Here is a 16058-nt window from a genome sequence, read left to right on the forward strand (position 1 = left end):
AGATATTAGATTGTTTATTGGCCTCCGTGTTGGTTTCCAGTGCTCACGCAGTCTAGGGGTGTTACAACTCCGCTCTAAAAGGACAGATGAACCGGAGCCCTTTTCAAGTCGGGTTTTTGTGACCTTTTTTTTTACTCCAAACTGATGTTCTGCTAAAGCAAATAAGGACCATGTTTGATGCTAAACTCAAAGAACAATCAGGAGGAAATGCATGCAAAGTTATGCAGCTGTAACAGAATGACCCACTTTGAGGGTGTTTACCAAGGATCTACCCAGACATGTACATTTTTTAAAAGACAGGTAGTTCTTCTTTCGGGAGCAACCAGCTTTACAAATGTTTTTACCCTTGTTTTTCCAAAACAACTTTGCCAAAATACATAAAATAAAGTCAGCTGGGCAGTGGATCCAGCTTTTAACCCAAGCTTTAAAACAGTGGTTCCCAACCTTTTTTGACCAGGGACCACTTTGACCAGGAACCACTCTCCAACATTAGTACCAATGATACGGTGCTAAATACCCTCTTATACCTTCTAGAAATATGATCCAGATTCAGATGAATCCCAGAGAAAGACACATAAACAAAATACTGTATATGCTCGAGTATAAGCCGACCCGAATATAAGCCAAGGCACCTAATTTTACCACAAAAAAACTGGGAAAACATTGACTCCAGTATAAGCCGAGATATCAATAAAATTACATTAATTGAGGCATCAGTAGTTTAAATGTTTTTGAATCTTTACATTAAACTGTAATTTAAGATATGACTGTTCAACTCTGATTAAATCATTATTTTCATCTTCTTACATACGTAAATGTGCTTACGTATCCTTTTAATAATAATAGAGTGAAGTAATAAATGTAGTAATAATAATAAATGCAGTAAAATAATAAATGTAATAATAGAGTAAAATAATAAATGTATTAATAATAATAAAATAGAGTAAAATAAATGTAAAAGTAACAACAATAGAGTAAAATAATAAATGTAATAATAATAATTAATAGAGTAAAATAATAAATGTAACGATACCAATAACAGAGAAAAATAATAAATATACCATATATACTTGAGTATAAGTCACCTCTGTTCAACTCTGATTAAATCATTATTTTCCTCTTCTTCAATGTAAATATGCTTACGTATCCTTTTAATAATAATAGAGTGAAATAATAAATGTATTAATAATAATATATGCAGTAAAATAATAAATGTAATAATAAATAGAGGGAAATAATAAATGTATTAATAATAAAAATAGAGTAAAATAAATGTAAAAGTAACAACAATAGAGTAAAATAATAAATGTAACAATACCAATAATAGAGAAAAATAATAAATATACCATATATACTTGAGTTTAAGCCAACTCTGTTCAACTCTGATTAAATCATTATTTTATCTTCTTCAATGTAAATGTGCTTATGTATCCTTTTAATAATAATAGAGTGAAATAATAAATGTATTAATAATAATAAAAATGGAGTAAAATAAATGTAAAAGTAACAACAATAGAGTAAAATAATAAATGTAATACAGTAGAGTCTCACTTATCCAAGACTTATCCAAAATTCTGGATTATCCAACGCATTTTTGTAGTCAATGTTTTCAAAACATCATGATATTTTGATGCTAAATTCGTAAATACAGTAATTACTACATTGCATTAATGTGTAAAGAACTACTTTTTCTGTCAAATGTGTTGTTAAACATGATGTTTTGGTGCTTCATTTGTAAAATCATAACCTATTTTGATGTTTAATAGGCTTTTTCTTAATCTCTCCTTATTATCCAACATATTCGCTTATCCAATGTTCTGCTGGCCCGTTTACGTTGGATAAGTGAGACTCTACTGTAATAATAATAGATTTAAATAATAAATGTAACAATACCAATAATAGAGAAAAATAATAAATGTACCATATATTCTCGAGTATAAGCTGACCCAAATATAAGCCCACCAGGACCCTCACCCAAGTATAAGCCAAGGAGGGTTTTTTCAGTCCTAAAAAAGGGCTGAAAAACTAGGCTTAAGCTTGACTATATACAGTAAAATATCACGAGTGCCAAACAAGTCCATAAAATCCCATGCGCTTTTACTCTGTAAGATAGAAACATGATGACAGCTTCCAAACCCAATATCCTAGATTTCCCTGTTTATCCTTTTGTCAACTCTCCATAGGCGACCAGGAAAATGGATATTGTAATCTTTCTGGAAAGGGATTTAATTGTCATTCCCTTTTATTTTCCGGAGGAACATGTTACAATAAGCCAGATCCGAGGAGCAATGCCTCCTCCATTATTTCAGGGGCCGGGTTTACGAGACACAAAAGGCAGATCAACGAGCCGAACGAGAGGAAGCGGGGACTTACCGATGTGTACAAGTATCCTTCGCTGTTCATGGCTAAGTAGAGTTTTGTCTGGACGCCTTGAATGGCCACCACTCGCAGTCCCACCGGTATGAGGTTAAACAAAGCTAGGAAGGAAACAGAAGGATTATTAGTCTCTCCGGCTTTCGGCAAATATTCCTGCAAGAGCCATTTGGGGGAATGTTTAAACTTCATTTCAGAGAGTGTATTTGCTCTTGAATCTGCCATGGCCCTTCGAAATGGACCAAACCAGGGGTCCCCAAACTAAGGCCCGGGGGCCGGATGTGGCCCTCCAAGGTCATTTACCTGGCCCCCACCCTCAGTTTTATAATATAATATTTTATATCATTTTAAATAATATAATATATTGTATATACATATAATATTGATAATAATATTATAATGTTATACAATATAATACTAATAATGCCATATAATAATATTAATTACATGATACATATTACATATAATATTACAATATAGTGGTATAGTTCAATATAGTAATATATAATGCTAATATTGTGCTATTATTAATAATTATTATTAATATTGTGGGGACGAGAGACAGGGCCTTCTCGGTGGTGGCTCCCCGGCTGTGGAACTCCCTCCCCAGTGACATTCGGCAGGCCCCATCCCTTTTGGGGTTCAGAAAAAAACTGAAGACCTGGCTATGTACGCAGGCATTTGAAGAATAAGCATGTGTTGGCTTCGACGCGGTCTGAATTACGGCTCTTGTATAAGGTCTGGTGGATGAATGGCATAAGCACTTTGCATTGTTTTAAACTTTGCATATTGTATTTTATGACTGTTTTATGACTGTTTTAACTGTTTTAATCGTTTTAGTTTATTGTATAACGGCATCAACTGCCGCTTGTAAGCCGCCCTGAGTCCCCTTGGGTGAGAAGGGCGGGGTATAAATAATTGAAATAAACAAACAAATAAATAAATAAATGCTAACAATATAATATATTGTATGTACATACAGCTGCTCTGAGTCCCCTTCGGGGTGAGAAGGGTGGGATATAAATGTAATAAATAAATGTAGTAAATGAATAAATAAATAATTTTAGACTTAGGCTCACCCAAAGTCTGAAATGACTTGAAGACAGACAACAACAACAATCCTAATTAACTTGACTATCTCATTGGCCAGAAGCAGGCCCACACTTCCCAATGAAATCCTGATAGGTTTATGTTGGTTACAATTGTTTTCATTTTTAAATATTGTATTGTTCTTTCGTTGTTGTTGTTTTGCACTACAAATAAGACATGTGCAGTGTGCATAGGAATTTGCTTGGGTTTTTTTTTCTCTTCCAAATGATAACTCGGCCCCTCCACAGTCTGAAGGATTGTGGACCGGCCCTCTGCTTTAAAAGTTTGAGGACCCCTGGACCAAACCATCTTGAGCTGGAGAACCGAGGTCGGACTCCAATTTCTTCTCTGATTCAGATAGTGTTAACTTTTTTTTTTACTGGGGTGATTGTGATAGCAGTCCCCAAAAGTGCTGCTTAGGGGGGGATTCTGGGAGGGATAGTCCAAGCAAAGACGTCAGTCACCCTGAGTTGAGGATGTGAGGATCCAGTCTAAAGGATTTTGATTCCATTTGTATGTTAAACTCTTATACTAGCGGTTACTTTTGATCAATTGCACCTGCATGGTTAATTTTTTGATATAGTTTCAGGGTTCACCCCCATTTTAAGGTTCTCCCCCATGATCTCATATGGTAGCACTTTTAACTTCCTCCATGTTTACAAGCCCCACTTAGCACACTTTTGCCCAGTTTATTGCTGTATTTTAACCTGTGTTTTATTAATGACTAGCTGTGCTCGACCACGCGTTGCTGTGGCGAAGTATGGTGGCATGGAAATTAAAGTATTGAGGAATTGGTGGTAGTTAAGGTAAAGGGTAAATGTTTCCTCCTGACATTAAGTCCAGTCATGTCTGACTCAGGGAGTTGGTGCTCATCTCCATTTCTAAGCCGAAGAGCCGGCGTTGTCCGTAGACTCCTCCAAGGTCATGTGGGATGACTGCATGGAGCGGCGTTACCTTCCTGCCGGAGCAGTACCTATTGATGCACTCACATTTGCATGTTTTTGAACTTCTGCTTTGGCAGAAGTATTTATGAATTTAGCACCAAAATATCACGATATATTGAAAACATTGACTCCAAAAATGCATTGGATAATCCAGAATGTTGGATAAGTGAGACTCTACTGTAATTACTACATAGCATTACTGCGCATGGAACTACTTTTTCTGTCAAATTTGTTGTATAATATGATGTTTTGGTGCTTAATTTGTATAACGATTACCTAATTTGATGTTTAATCGGTTTTTCCTGAATCCCTTCTTATTATCCAACATATTCACTTATCCTTCCGGACTGTTTATGTTGGATAAGTAAGACTCTACTGTATATTGATAATCTTACATTATCTGCTTAGAACTGGATTATATGAGGCCCCTTCTTCACAGCTGTATAAAATGCACACTGAAGTGGATTACATGGTAGTGTGAAGTCAAGATAATCCAGTGCAAAGCAGATAATATAAGATTATAAATGGGTTATATAGTTGTGTGGAAGGGCCTTGAGTCTACACTGTGATATAATCCAGTGCAAATTAGATAATCTGTGGAAGAAGCCTAAGTGAGGTCTAAATCTGCCTGTCCCCTAACTGAACCCTAGCTGTCCCTGTGCTGAGTTGGTTGCTAGAAGACCAAGTGGGCAGAGATTAGCCCTCTAAACTGGCAGCAATTGGATAAAAACAATTATTGCTCTCACTCTAATTAAGACTTTATTTTTCTTTTCTTTTTGTTGTATCGACCTAGTGGTGTGGATTATGGGTTGTGTTGTCAAATTTTGAGGTTGGGGTGGGGGGGGGGGCTGTAGTTTTGTTGTTTTGTGGGTCGCCGTGATGCCATCACTCATTTATATATATAGATTGTGACTTTATTTTATGTCTTTTTAATTTACATTTGCACATTTTTATTTGGTACATTATATGCAGATACACTGACCATGTAATGCAGTTATAACTGCACTGTATTTGCAATGAAGATTCAGCCTTAGTGGCCCTGATTGTGGTGGACGGGATTCATCAAGTCTATCTACTCAGCCCTGAGTGTTGAAAATTTGAAATTTTCCTTATGGATCGCTTTCTCATTTCCTTCCTCTATGGAGATGATTTGTGTCTGATGTGTGCTTTTTGGGAACAGGGATTGTGCCAGGCAAAACGAGGGGGCGAAAAACTTCTCCTGGCTGGAGAATAATAATGGGGGAAAAAAACAAAATCCTAATCCAAAGCAAAGTGACAAGCTGCCCCAGATCTCCATGGAGATAACATTTGGACAGGTTTTGCAGAAGGCACTAACCACCTCTGCGAGTCGATCAAATACTCAATTGTTTCTCTCTTCCAGTTGGAATGAGCAAATGTGCCCACAATGGATCTCCAAAAGCCACTCATATGGACTAGCAGGTTGTGTCAGCCAACTGGACAATCCCATCTCTATAGTAAACTAGCTGTGCCCGGCCACGTGTTGCTGTGGCGAAGTATGGTGGTATGGGAAATAAAGTATTGAGAAATTGGTGGTAGTTAAGGTCAAGGGTAAAGGGTTTCCCCTGACTCTGGGGGTTGGTGCTCATCTCCATTTCTAAGCCAAAGAGCCGGCGTTGTCCGTAGACACCTCCAAGGTCATGTGGCCATAGGCATGACTGCACGGAGCGCCGTTACCTTCCCGCCGGAGCAATACCTATTCATCTACTCTCCTTTGCATGTTTGTGAAGTTTAGGGTTGGCAGAAGCTGGAGCCAACACTGGTCCCCCAATTCAAACCTGCGACCTTTCGGTCCAGAAGTTCAGCAGCTCAGCGCTTTAACACGCTGCGCCATCAGGGGATATTATTTCCTAAAGGTAGTCAATATACAATATTTCTGATTGGTTTTTTTTGTCTGTTGGAGGCAAGTATGAATGCTACAATTAGGGAAAATGATTAGCATGTAATGGCCTTGCAGCTTTAAAGCCTGGCTGTTTCCTCCCTGAGTGAATTTTTTGTTGGGAGGTGTTAGCTGGCCCTGATTGTTTCCTGTCTGGAATTCCCTTGCTTTCAGAGTAGTGTTCTTTGCGATATTTTATGTGCTTCTACAGATAATATAAGATTATAAATGGGTTATATTACCTTCCCCATTTCGGCACATTCTGCACTTTGCCCGGGTTCTATGAATTAGTCTCCTGTTTTTAATATTGTATGCTTCATGTTGATTTTAACGATTGTTTTTACTGATATTGATGTTTTTATTGGGATAATTGTTTTATTGCTGTGTCATTGATATTTGATTGTTTTATCGGGCAAGGCCCCATGTAAGCCGCCCTGAGTCCCTTCAGGGAGCTGGGGTGGGGTATAAAAGTTGTTATTATTATTATTATTATTTATTATTATTATTATTATTATTATTATTATTATTATTATTATTATTATTATTATATAGCTGTGTGGAAGTGCCTTGAGTCTACACTGCCATATAATCCAGTTAAAATCAGATAATCTGTATTTTATAGGCAGTGTGGAAGAGGCCTAAGTGAGGCCTAACTCTGCCTGTCCCCTGGGCTGAGTGGGTTGCTAGGAGACCAAGTGGGCGGAGCTTAGCCTTCCAACTGGCAGCAATTGGATAAAAACAATTCTTCCTCTCCCTCTAATTAGGACTTTATTTTTCTTTTCTTTTTGTTGTATGAACGTAGAGGCATGGATGAGGGGTTGTGCTGCCAAGTTTAGTGTTTCTGGGATGTGTAGTTTTGTTGTTTTGTCCTAGGCTGAAATTTCATTACCCTTTTATATATATAGATAGACTAGCTGTGCCTGGCCACGCGTTGCTGTGGCGAAGTATGGTGGTATGGGAAATAAAGTATTGGGGAATTGGTGGTAGTTAAGGTAAAGGGTAAAGGTTTTACCTTACATTAAGTCCATTATAAATGGGTTATATAGCTGTGTGGAAGGGCCTTGAGTCTACACTGCCATATAATCCAGTTAAAATCAGATCATCTGTATTTTATAGGCAGTGTGGAAGAGGCCTAAGTGAGGCCGAACTCTGCCTGTCCCCTGGGCTGAGTGGGTTGCTAGGAGACCAAGTGGGCAGAGCTTAGCCTTCTAACTGGCAGCAATTGCATAAAAATAATTCTTCCTCTCCCTCTAATTAGGACTTTATTTTTCTTTTCTTTTTGTTGTATGAACGTAGAGGCATGGATGAGGGGTTGTGCTGCCAAGTTTAGTGTTTCTGGGATGTGTAGTTTTGTTGTTTTGTCCTAGGCCGAAATTTCATTACCCTTTTATATATATAGATACTTACTATAGGTACTTTCTTCCTCTTTGGTTCCATCGATCGTTCCATCTGCTTGCAACTGTAAGTGATACCCTTGTCGGCTGTACAATTTCGTTACAATGCCTTTAAGCTGTGGTTCTGGAAGAAAGCAAAGCAAAGTGAAAAGGTTAGCGCTTGAAAGCCAAGCAATAATAAAACAAGGCAAGGAAAAGGCTGGTTTAGTTCTCCCTAGAAAGAAAACACACAAAGTTAGAAGCTCCGATTTTACTTGCACGACTTAGGATCAAGCAAAGAGCTAAAACACCGCTGCAAAACGCGGGAGGCTTTCGAAGACAAATCTTGTGCTTGGGAAAATCAGAATTCCAGAAGCATGTTAGATGGTTGAAGGACCAAGATCTGATCTCCATTAAGATTAGAAATGCATAGGCAGTCGGCTTTTTTTCATCAGCTGTGATTCAGCAACGGAAGATGAGGGGAAACAGTCTTGCTCAAATGACAAGGTGGAAAGAAAAAAGAAAATTGTGTACCAGTCAAAAACCAAGTCCATAGCTATAGTTAGCAGTCGTGTAGGTCAGACTCAGAGATTGAAGAAAGGAAACATATGTCAGCCTTCAGTTACAGACAAGAATAAGGCTTAACATCCTGATGAGCTTAAAAACCCATCTGATTTTTCCCGTTGGTTCCAAAAGATGCAGGAAAAAAGAAGGAGCAAAGTAAATTGACACACGGAATCAGCAATTTCAGTGAATGCATCTGATGAATGCCAATTATTCTTGATAATTGTGGATGACATCTAAAGATAGATCAGTGGGATCAGTTATAATCAATTTGTGTCTCCCGTGTCACTGGGATGGGGAATCCACTTTGATTTTTAGTTTGAACCTTAAAGGAGTTACCCAAGTTGCTGAAGCTATTTTGGAAACAAAGTTCAGCACTCTGGATAGTTCAGAGGAAATTCCAGAGTGAATTCACCACGCCACGAAGCATGGAAGTTACCAGAATCATAAGATGCCTGGAAGAAACATGCGAAATATTTAATAAATACAAATTTAGGTAGGGTATTCTATTCTTCAGACATTAAAAAGAAGCGATGAGTAGCGATATATATATGGATGAAAGCTTAAACCCTGTAGAGGAATTCAAGGATCAAGAAGGCAGAATAATCGCTGTGAAAATTGGCACAGATCTTGAAAAAATACTAGTTTGTAACATATACGTACCAAATGGCCCCAAACGAAAATTTGTTAAATTACTAAGACAAAAAATAGATCAAGCTGAATTTGACCCTATTATAATTTTAGGGGACTTTAATGGAGTCTTGGATATTAACTTAGACAAATCGATTAAACCAAGAAGAAAAAATAATAATACCCTCCCAAAAAAATTTAATACAGTTGAAAGAAGAGTATGATTTACAAGATATTTGGAGATTAAGAAACCCAAATCAAAAAGATTTTACATTTTATTCTAATCGACATAAATCATGGTCTAGATTAGACATGATCTGGGTATCCAAAAGTTTAGTAACCAAAATAGATGAAATAAAAATACTAGCAAGGGACTTATCAGACCACAGCCCATTAATTATGAATATTAATAAAAAAAAGAAATTCACATATTGGAAACTTGATAGCAATCTGATTAAAAAAGAAACTGATATAAAAAAGATTAAATTAGTGACTAAAGAATATTTCCAATGGAATGATAATCAGGAAACCAGTCCACAAATAATCTGGGACGCTTACAAAGCAGTAGCAAGAGGTTTTCTAATACAGCAAAAGGCTCTGAAAAATAAATTAAAAAATCAGAAACTATTTGATTTACAAAAGGAAATTAATATTACAGAAAACCAATTAAAAAAAAGACCGGTAAATGTGAAAATTTTGAAAAATTTAGAAATATTACACAAACAGAAAAAAATAGAATTAGAGAAGCTAGCCAATCAACTAAAATGGATTAGACAAAATACATTTGAAAATGCGAATAAGCCGGGAAAGTGGCTCACAAGAATAAGAAAGAAAAAAAATAAGCAGCAAATCACAAAAATCGAGACAAAAGGGAAAGAGGTATACACAGACGAAGGAATAAAAGAGGAATTTGAGAGATTCTATAGAGACCTCTACAAAAAGGACCAAATTGATCCAGAGCAAATAGGGGAATATCTAAGTAATCAAAAATTACAAAAAATAACAGAGGATCAAGATGCCTGGAAGAGACAACAAGGGCCATCTAGATCACCCTCACTATTATGTAGGCCAGTGATTCTCAACCTGTGGGTCCCCAGATGTTTTGCCTTCAGCTCCCAGAAATTTATTCATTTACAGTATTTATATTCCGCCCTTCTTTCTCACCCCGAAGGGGAAACAGGGCGGATTACAATGAACACATATATGGCAAACATTCAATGCCAACGGACAAACAACATACAGTATAGACAGACACAGAGGCATTTAACATTTTTTTCCAGCTTCACGATTCTGGCCACAGGGGGAGCTGTTGCTTCACTGTCCACTGGTGGCTGTACTTCCTCATTCCATTCCTCGTGTTTTGCTGGCAGTTTTATGATGTTGTAAATTAGTTAAATTAGCCTCCTGCATAAAGCGTACCTAAATTTCCCTAACTGACAGATGCAACTGTCTTTCGGGGCTGCATAGGTCAACAGCAAGCCGGGCTATTTAATGGTTGGGGGCTTAACCCGACCCGGGCTTCGAACTCATGACCTCTCGGTCAGTAGTGATTTATTGCAGCTGGTTACTAGCCAGCTGCGCCAACGGCTGGTGAACTGGCTGGGATTTCTGGGAGTTGTAGGGCAAAACACCGGGGGACCCACAGGTTGAGAACCACTGATGTAGGGCCATACAATTACAGAATCCCAAAAGATGCCCATTGACTTCTGCTTAAAGACTCAGAAAAACAGAGAGGTCACCATCCTCTAAGTCAGCACCATTTAACACTCGGGAAGTTCTTCCTGATGTTTAGGTGGAATCCCTTTTGTCACAATTCATTCTCTTTATGTATTTACAACATGAGATTAGAGTGTTGGAATAATTTCTTTACTCAACAGATTGTCTTGAGCCCATTTGATACACCCAGCTAAAGCGGATCCATTGAAGCAAGTGGAAATATATGTCAACATTGACTTATCAAAGGTTCCATTTGTCTACTATTACAGTGATTGTCCTATCATCTATCTATCTATTTCAGTGGTTCACAACCTGTGGGTCCCCAGATGTTTTGGCCTTTGACTCCCACAAATCCTAACAGCTGATAAACTGGCTGGGATTTCTGGGAGTTGTAGGGCAAAACACACAGGTTGAGAACCACTGATCTATCTCATCCTCTTAATGTGCATTGAAAATGGATTCGGTTTTTTTAGAATTTGGACTGAATTTTTCTGGGACTTTGCCTCTCCAAAGAAAAGTCAATGCACATACCAAATGTTGAAGTTTCCCTGGATCATCTAATCTAATCTAAATCTAATCTATCTAATCAAATCTAAATCTAAATCTAACTCCATAATAAAAGTAAAAAACTGTATGTGGCACGGGTGTCTCCTCACACAGACAGCCTCCGGCCTTCATAAACAAGCTATAGTTCCCAGTTCTGAGGAGCCAGCAAGTCACTCTTTTCCACTGACATTGCGGTTACAGCGAGCTCCATGAACATGTAGCCCAACCCCTGCCAATGTCCTTCCCAAACACTATAGTCCACCACCCAAGGAATGCTTTCATTTGGAAACAATTTCATCCTAGATTTTGCTTTTTCTTCCACCACAGGCAGGCATTGCCGAGAAATTTGCATGACCCCGCCTACTCCCCTTGCAGGGTTCTCCATTGCTGGGAAATTTGCATGACCCTGCCTATTGCCCTTCCCTTTTCAATCTCTCTGCATAACAAACAGAACAAAACTGAGCTGCAAGTAAACTTACTGGAGGAGTTTGGGGATTGACTGAACATGATGGAAGTTGTAGTTCACCCTGCATCAAGTCAGAGCACTGTCACTCCTACTAGAGAATTTAGAGGAGTTGTAGTTCACCTACACTCAGAATGCTATGAAGCCAAACAAGGATGGGTCTGGACCAAACTTGCCATGCAGACCCGATATGCCCAGATTTGAATACTGGTGGGTTTGGAGGGGAATTGGCCTGGACATTTGGGAGTAGTAGGTACTGGGATTTATAGTTCACCTGCAATGAATGAGCACTTTGAACCCCACCAATGATGGACCAGGGCCACACTTGGCACACAGAGCCCCCATAACCAATAGAACATATTGAACAAGTTTGGGGAAAAGGGAGTTATAGTTCACCTGCATCCAGAGAAATAGTGATCCCCACCGACAATTGGCCAGGACCACACTTCACACAGAGAAGCCTCATAACCGACTGAACATACTGCAGGTGTTTGGAAGGGGCCTTGATTTTGGGAGTTGTAGTTCACCTGCATCCAAAGAACACTGAACCCACTGAACTTATAATACTGGTAGGGTTTGGGGAGGATTGAGCCACGATTCTGGGAATTGTAGTTCACCCACTCCAAACAGAATATATAACACTAGCTGTGTCTGGCCACGCGTTGCTGTGGCGAAGTATGGTGTTATGGGAAATAAAGTATTGAGGAATTGGTGGTAGTTAAGGCCAAGGGTAAAAGTTTTCCCCTGACATTAAGTCCATTATAAATGGGTTATATAGCTGTGTGGAAGGGCCTTGAGTCTACACTGCCATATAATCCAGTTCAAATCAGATAATCTGTATTTTATAGGCCTAAGTGAGGCCAAACTCTGCCTGTCCCCTGGGCTGAGTGGGTTGCTAGGAGACCAAGTGGGCGGAGCATAGCCTTCTAGTTGGCAGCAATTGGATAAAAACAATTATTCCCCTCCTTCTAATTAGGACTTCATTTTTCTTTTCTTTTTGTTGTATCAACCTAGAGGCGTGGATGATGGGTTGTGTTGTCAAATTTCGAGGTTGGAGGTCCTGTAGTTTTGTTGTTTTGTCGGTCGCCACGATGCCATCACTCATTTATATATATAGAAGATTGAAAGTCAAATAATTCCTTTCTCAAATGACCCAGGCATTGCCGGGTCCCCAAGCTAGTTCACTTCTAAAGTTGGCTCTTTTGGTGTGCCTCCTAAACCTCCAATAGTCAGAATATGGAAACCAAGAACCTTCTCAGATGCCTCAGGCCAATCTTGCCATTATCTCATTAGAGGAGAAACCCTTCTGCCTTGCTGCTCTCCCAAATCAGGTGTGTATTTAAACAATAACACTAAACATATGTCCAACCAAATGGACACAAGCCACCTTGCTGTGTTCGATGTGGGCAAATGAGTCCCCAGGCTTCAGTGCAATGGCTTTCGGAGATAAAGAAATGCAACCCCACAGATGGTAACAAAAGTTTGTCACTTTTCAGAAAAAGCCAACCCACACATGCCCCAAAGATGTTATTGTAGAGGGACCTGTCTTGCTTCAAAAGCCAAAGGAGTTAGTGATCATACTACAACAAGCCACCAAAACGGAGCGAAATGGCAAGCTTCCTTTGCCAGCTGCAGCCACAGAAAAGCAGTGTTTTTGCACATCATTCAAACAAGATCCAAATTAATGCACACAGCTTTACTGAAATTATGTAGCACTGTTGGTGATGCATATGGATGATATGATGTTATTTAGTCTTATTCAGGGTCTTTGCATAACATATGAATCTGTATTTTACGGACTGTTGCTGCTGCTGTATCCTTCAAGCAATTTCTGATTTATGGAGACCCTATTTATAAATATACTAGCTGTGCCCGGCCACGCATTACTGTGGCGAAGTATGGTGATATGGGAAATAAAGTATTGAGGAGTTGGTGGTATTTAAGGTAAAGGGTAAAGGTTTTCCCCTGATATACATTATCTATATATATAAAACAATAATGAAATTTCGGCATAGGACAAAACACTAAACTTGGCAGCACAACCCCTCATCCATGCCTCTACGTTCATACAACAAAAAGAAAAGAAAAATAAAGTCATAATTAGAGGGAGAGGAATCATTGTTTTTATCCAATTGCTGCCAGTTGGAAGGCTAAGCTCTGCCCACTTGGTCTCCTAGCAACCCACTCAGCCCAGGGGACAGGCAGAGTTAGGCTTCACTTAGGCCTCTTCCACACTGCCTATAAAATACAGATTATCTGATTTTAACTGGATTATATGGCAGTGTAGACTCAAGGCCTTTCCACACAGCTATATTACCCATTTATAACAGACTTAATGTAAGGTAAAACCTTTACCCTTTACCTTAACTATCACCAGTTCCTCAATACTTTATTTCCCATACCACCATACCACGCCACAGCAACGCGTGGCTGAGCACAGCTAGTATACATATAATATTGATAATAATATTATCATTTTATACAATATAATACTAACAATAATATCATATAATAATATTAATTATATGTTATATATTACATATAATATTACAGTATAGTGGTATAGTTCAATATAGTATAATGCTAATATTGTGCTACGCTAATAATATAATATATTGTATGTACATACAGCTGCTCTGAGTTCCCTTCGGGGTGAAAAGGGTGGGATATAAATGTAGTAAATAAATGTAGTAAATGAATAAATAAATAATTTTGGACTTAGGCTCGCCCAAAGTCTGAAATGACTTGAAGACACACAACAACAACAACAATCCTAATTAACCTGACTATCTCATTGGCCAGAAGCAGGCCCACACTTCCTATTGAAATCCTGATAGGTTTATGTTGGTTAAAAAAAAAATCATTTTTAAATTTTGTATTGTTCTTTCATTGTTGTTGTTGTTGTTTTGCACTACAAATAAAATATGTGCAGTGTGCATAGGAATTTGTTCGTTTTTTTCCCCCCAAATGATAATCCGGCCCCTCAACAGTCTGAAGGATTGTGGACCGGCCCTCTGCTTTAAAAGTTTAAGGACCCCTGATTTAGACCATGCTTACAAGAATGGCATAATAAAGCATAGCAACAGCTTGGAACCAAAACACAGATGTGCCGAGAAACTATAGTGCCGGAATGAATAAAGTCTTGGAAAATACAGACATAGATATACATCTCCCCGCCTCAAATCACCATCTGTAAGCAAAACCTACAGGTCTACGACTGAGAAATATGGTGGGTTAATCCCATACATGCCTCACATATTTGCTGACGGAAAGGGTCATGGTTAAATGGGTAGAACAGAGATTTTGCAGGAAGAAAATTCAGGTTTGTTCACGGATATCTCCTGGTAGGAACTGTTTCTCAACTAGGGTCTCTCAACCTTTTCTGTATGTTCCTTATATTACATTTTTGCTGATTTTCTCCTGATGGGTTGTGCTGTTTGTACATGCCTATGCTTAAATTAGAACGATCCATCAGAAACTTGATTACTAACACAACAAGCAAATGCTCAGCTTGCATCTTTCCCCCACATTTGGTTTAATGCCTCTGTTTTGCTTTGAATAATATTGTTGCAGACTGACGAATGCCTGACTTCAAGCTGCCTCCCTGTCATTATTCTTTAAAAGTAATGTGAAAAGACCCAAACAAGTACATTTCTGACGGATGCATTTGTTATTGTTTCTAAATGGAAAACACCCTTTAAAAGCCAAGAATTTGATTAGTGACCTTTCTCAAACCTTGGATATTTATTCCAATGTGAGATCATTGGATAAAGAGAAGGACATAAATATTCTCACAGATAAATACTGTATATACTCGAGTATAAGCCTAGTTTTTCAGCCCTTTTTTTAAGACTGAAAAAGCCTCCCTCGACTTATACTTGGGTGAGGGTCCTGGTTGGCTTATTTTTGGGTCAGCTTATACTCGAGAATATATGGTACATTTATTATTTTTCTCTATTATTGGTATTATTACATTTATTATTTTTCTCTATTATTGGTATTATTACATTTATTATTTTTCTCTATTACTGGTATTATTACATTTATTATTTTTCTCTATTATTATTGGTATTATTACATTTATTATTTTTCTCTATTATTGGTATTATTACATTTATTATTTTTCTCTATTATTGGTATTATTACATTTATTATTTTTCTCTATTATTGGTATTATTACATTTATTTTTTTCTCTATTATTGGTATTATTACATTTATTATTTTTCTCTATTATTATTGGTATTATTACATTTATTATTTTTCTCTATTATTGGTATATTACATTTATTATTTTTCTCTATTATTGGTATTATTACATTTATTATTTTTCTCTATTATTATTGGTATTATTACATTTATTATTTTTCTCTATTATTATTGGTATTATTACAATTATTATTTTTCTCTATTATTGGTATTATTACATTTATTATTTTTCTCTATTATTGGTATTATTACATTT

The 16058-nt window shown here is 37.7% G+C and overlaps 1 protein-coding gene across 4 annotated transcripts in view; it reads right to left on the reverse strand.

The window, feature by feature from the left end:
• The window catches only part of fgf13 (fibroblast growth factor 13), a 267783-nt gene that overhangs the window by 43995 nt on the left and 207730 nt on the right, over positions 1–16058 (reverse strand). For all 4 annotated transcript variants that reach the window (XM_062963929.1, XM_062963932.1, XM_062963931.1 and 1 more), the window contains 2 exons: positions 7711–7821; positions 2374–2477 (listed from right to left, as the gene is read on the reverse strand). In XM_062963929.1, coding sequence (XP_062819999.1) covers positions 2374–2477; positions 7711–7821 — 215 coding nt within the window. The remainder of the gene's footprint in view (positions 1–2373; positions 2478–7710; positions 7822–16058) is intronic.

Source organism: Anolis carolinensis, unplaced genomic scaffold (assembly GCF_035594765.1).
Source record: "Anolis carolinensis isolate JA03-04 unplaced genomic scaffold, rAnoCar3.1.pri scaffold_12, whole genome shotgun sequence".
Classification (NCBI taxonomy): Eukaryota; Metazoa; Chordata; class Lepidosauria; order Squamata; family Dactyloidae; genus Anolis; species Anolis carolinensis.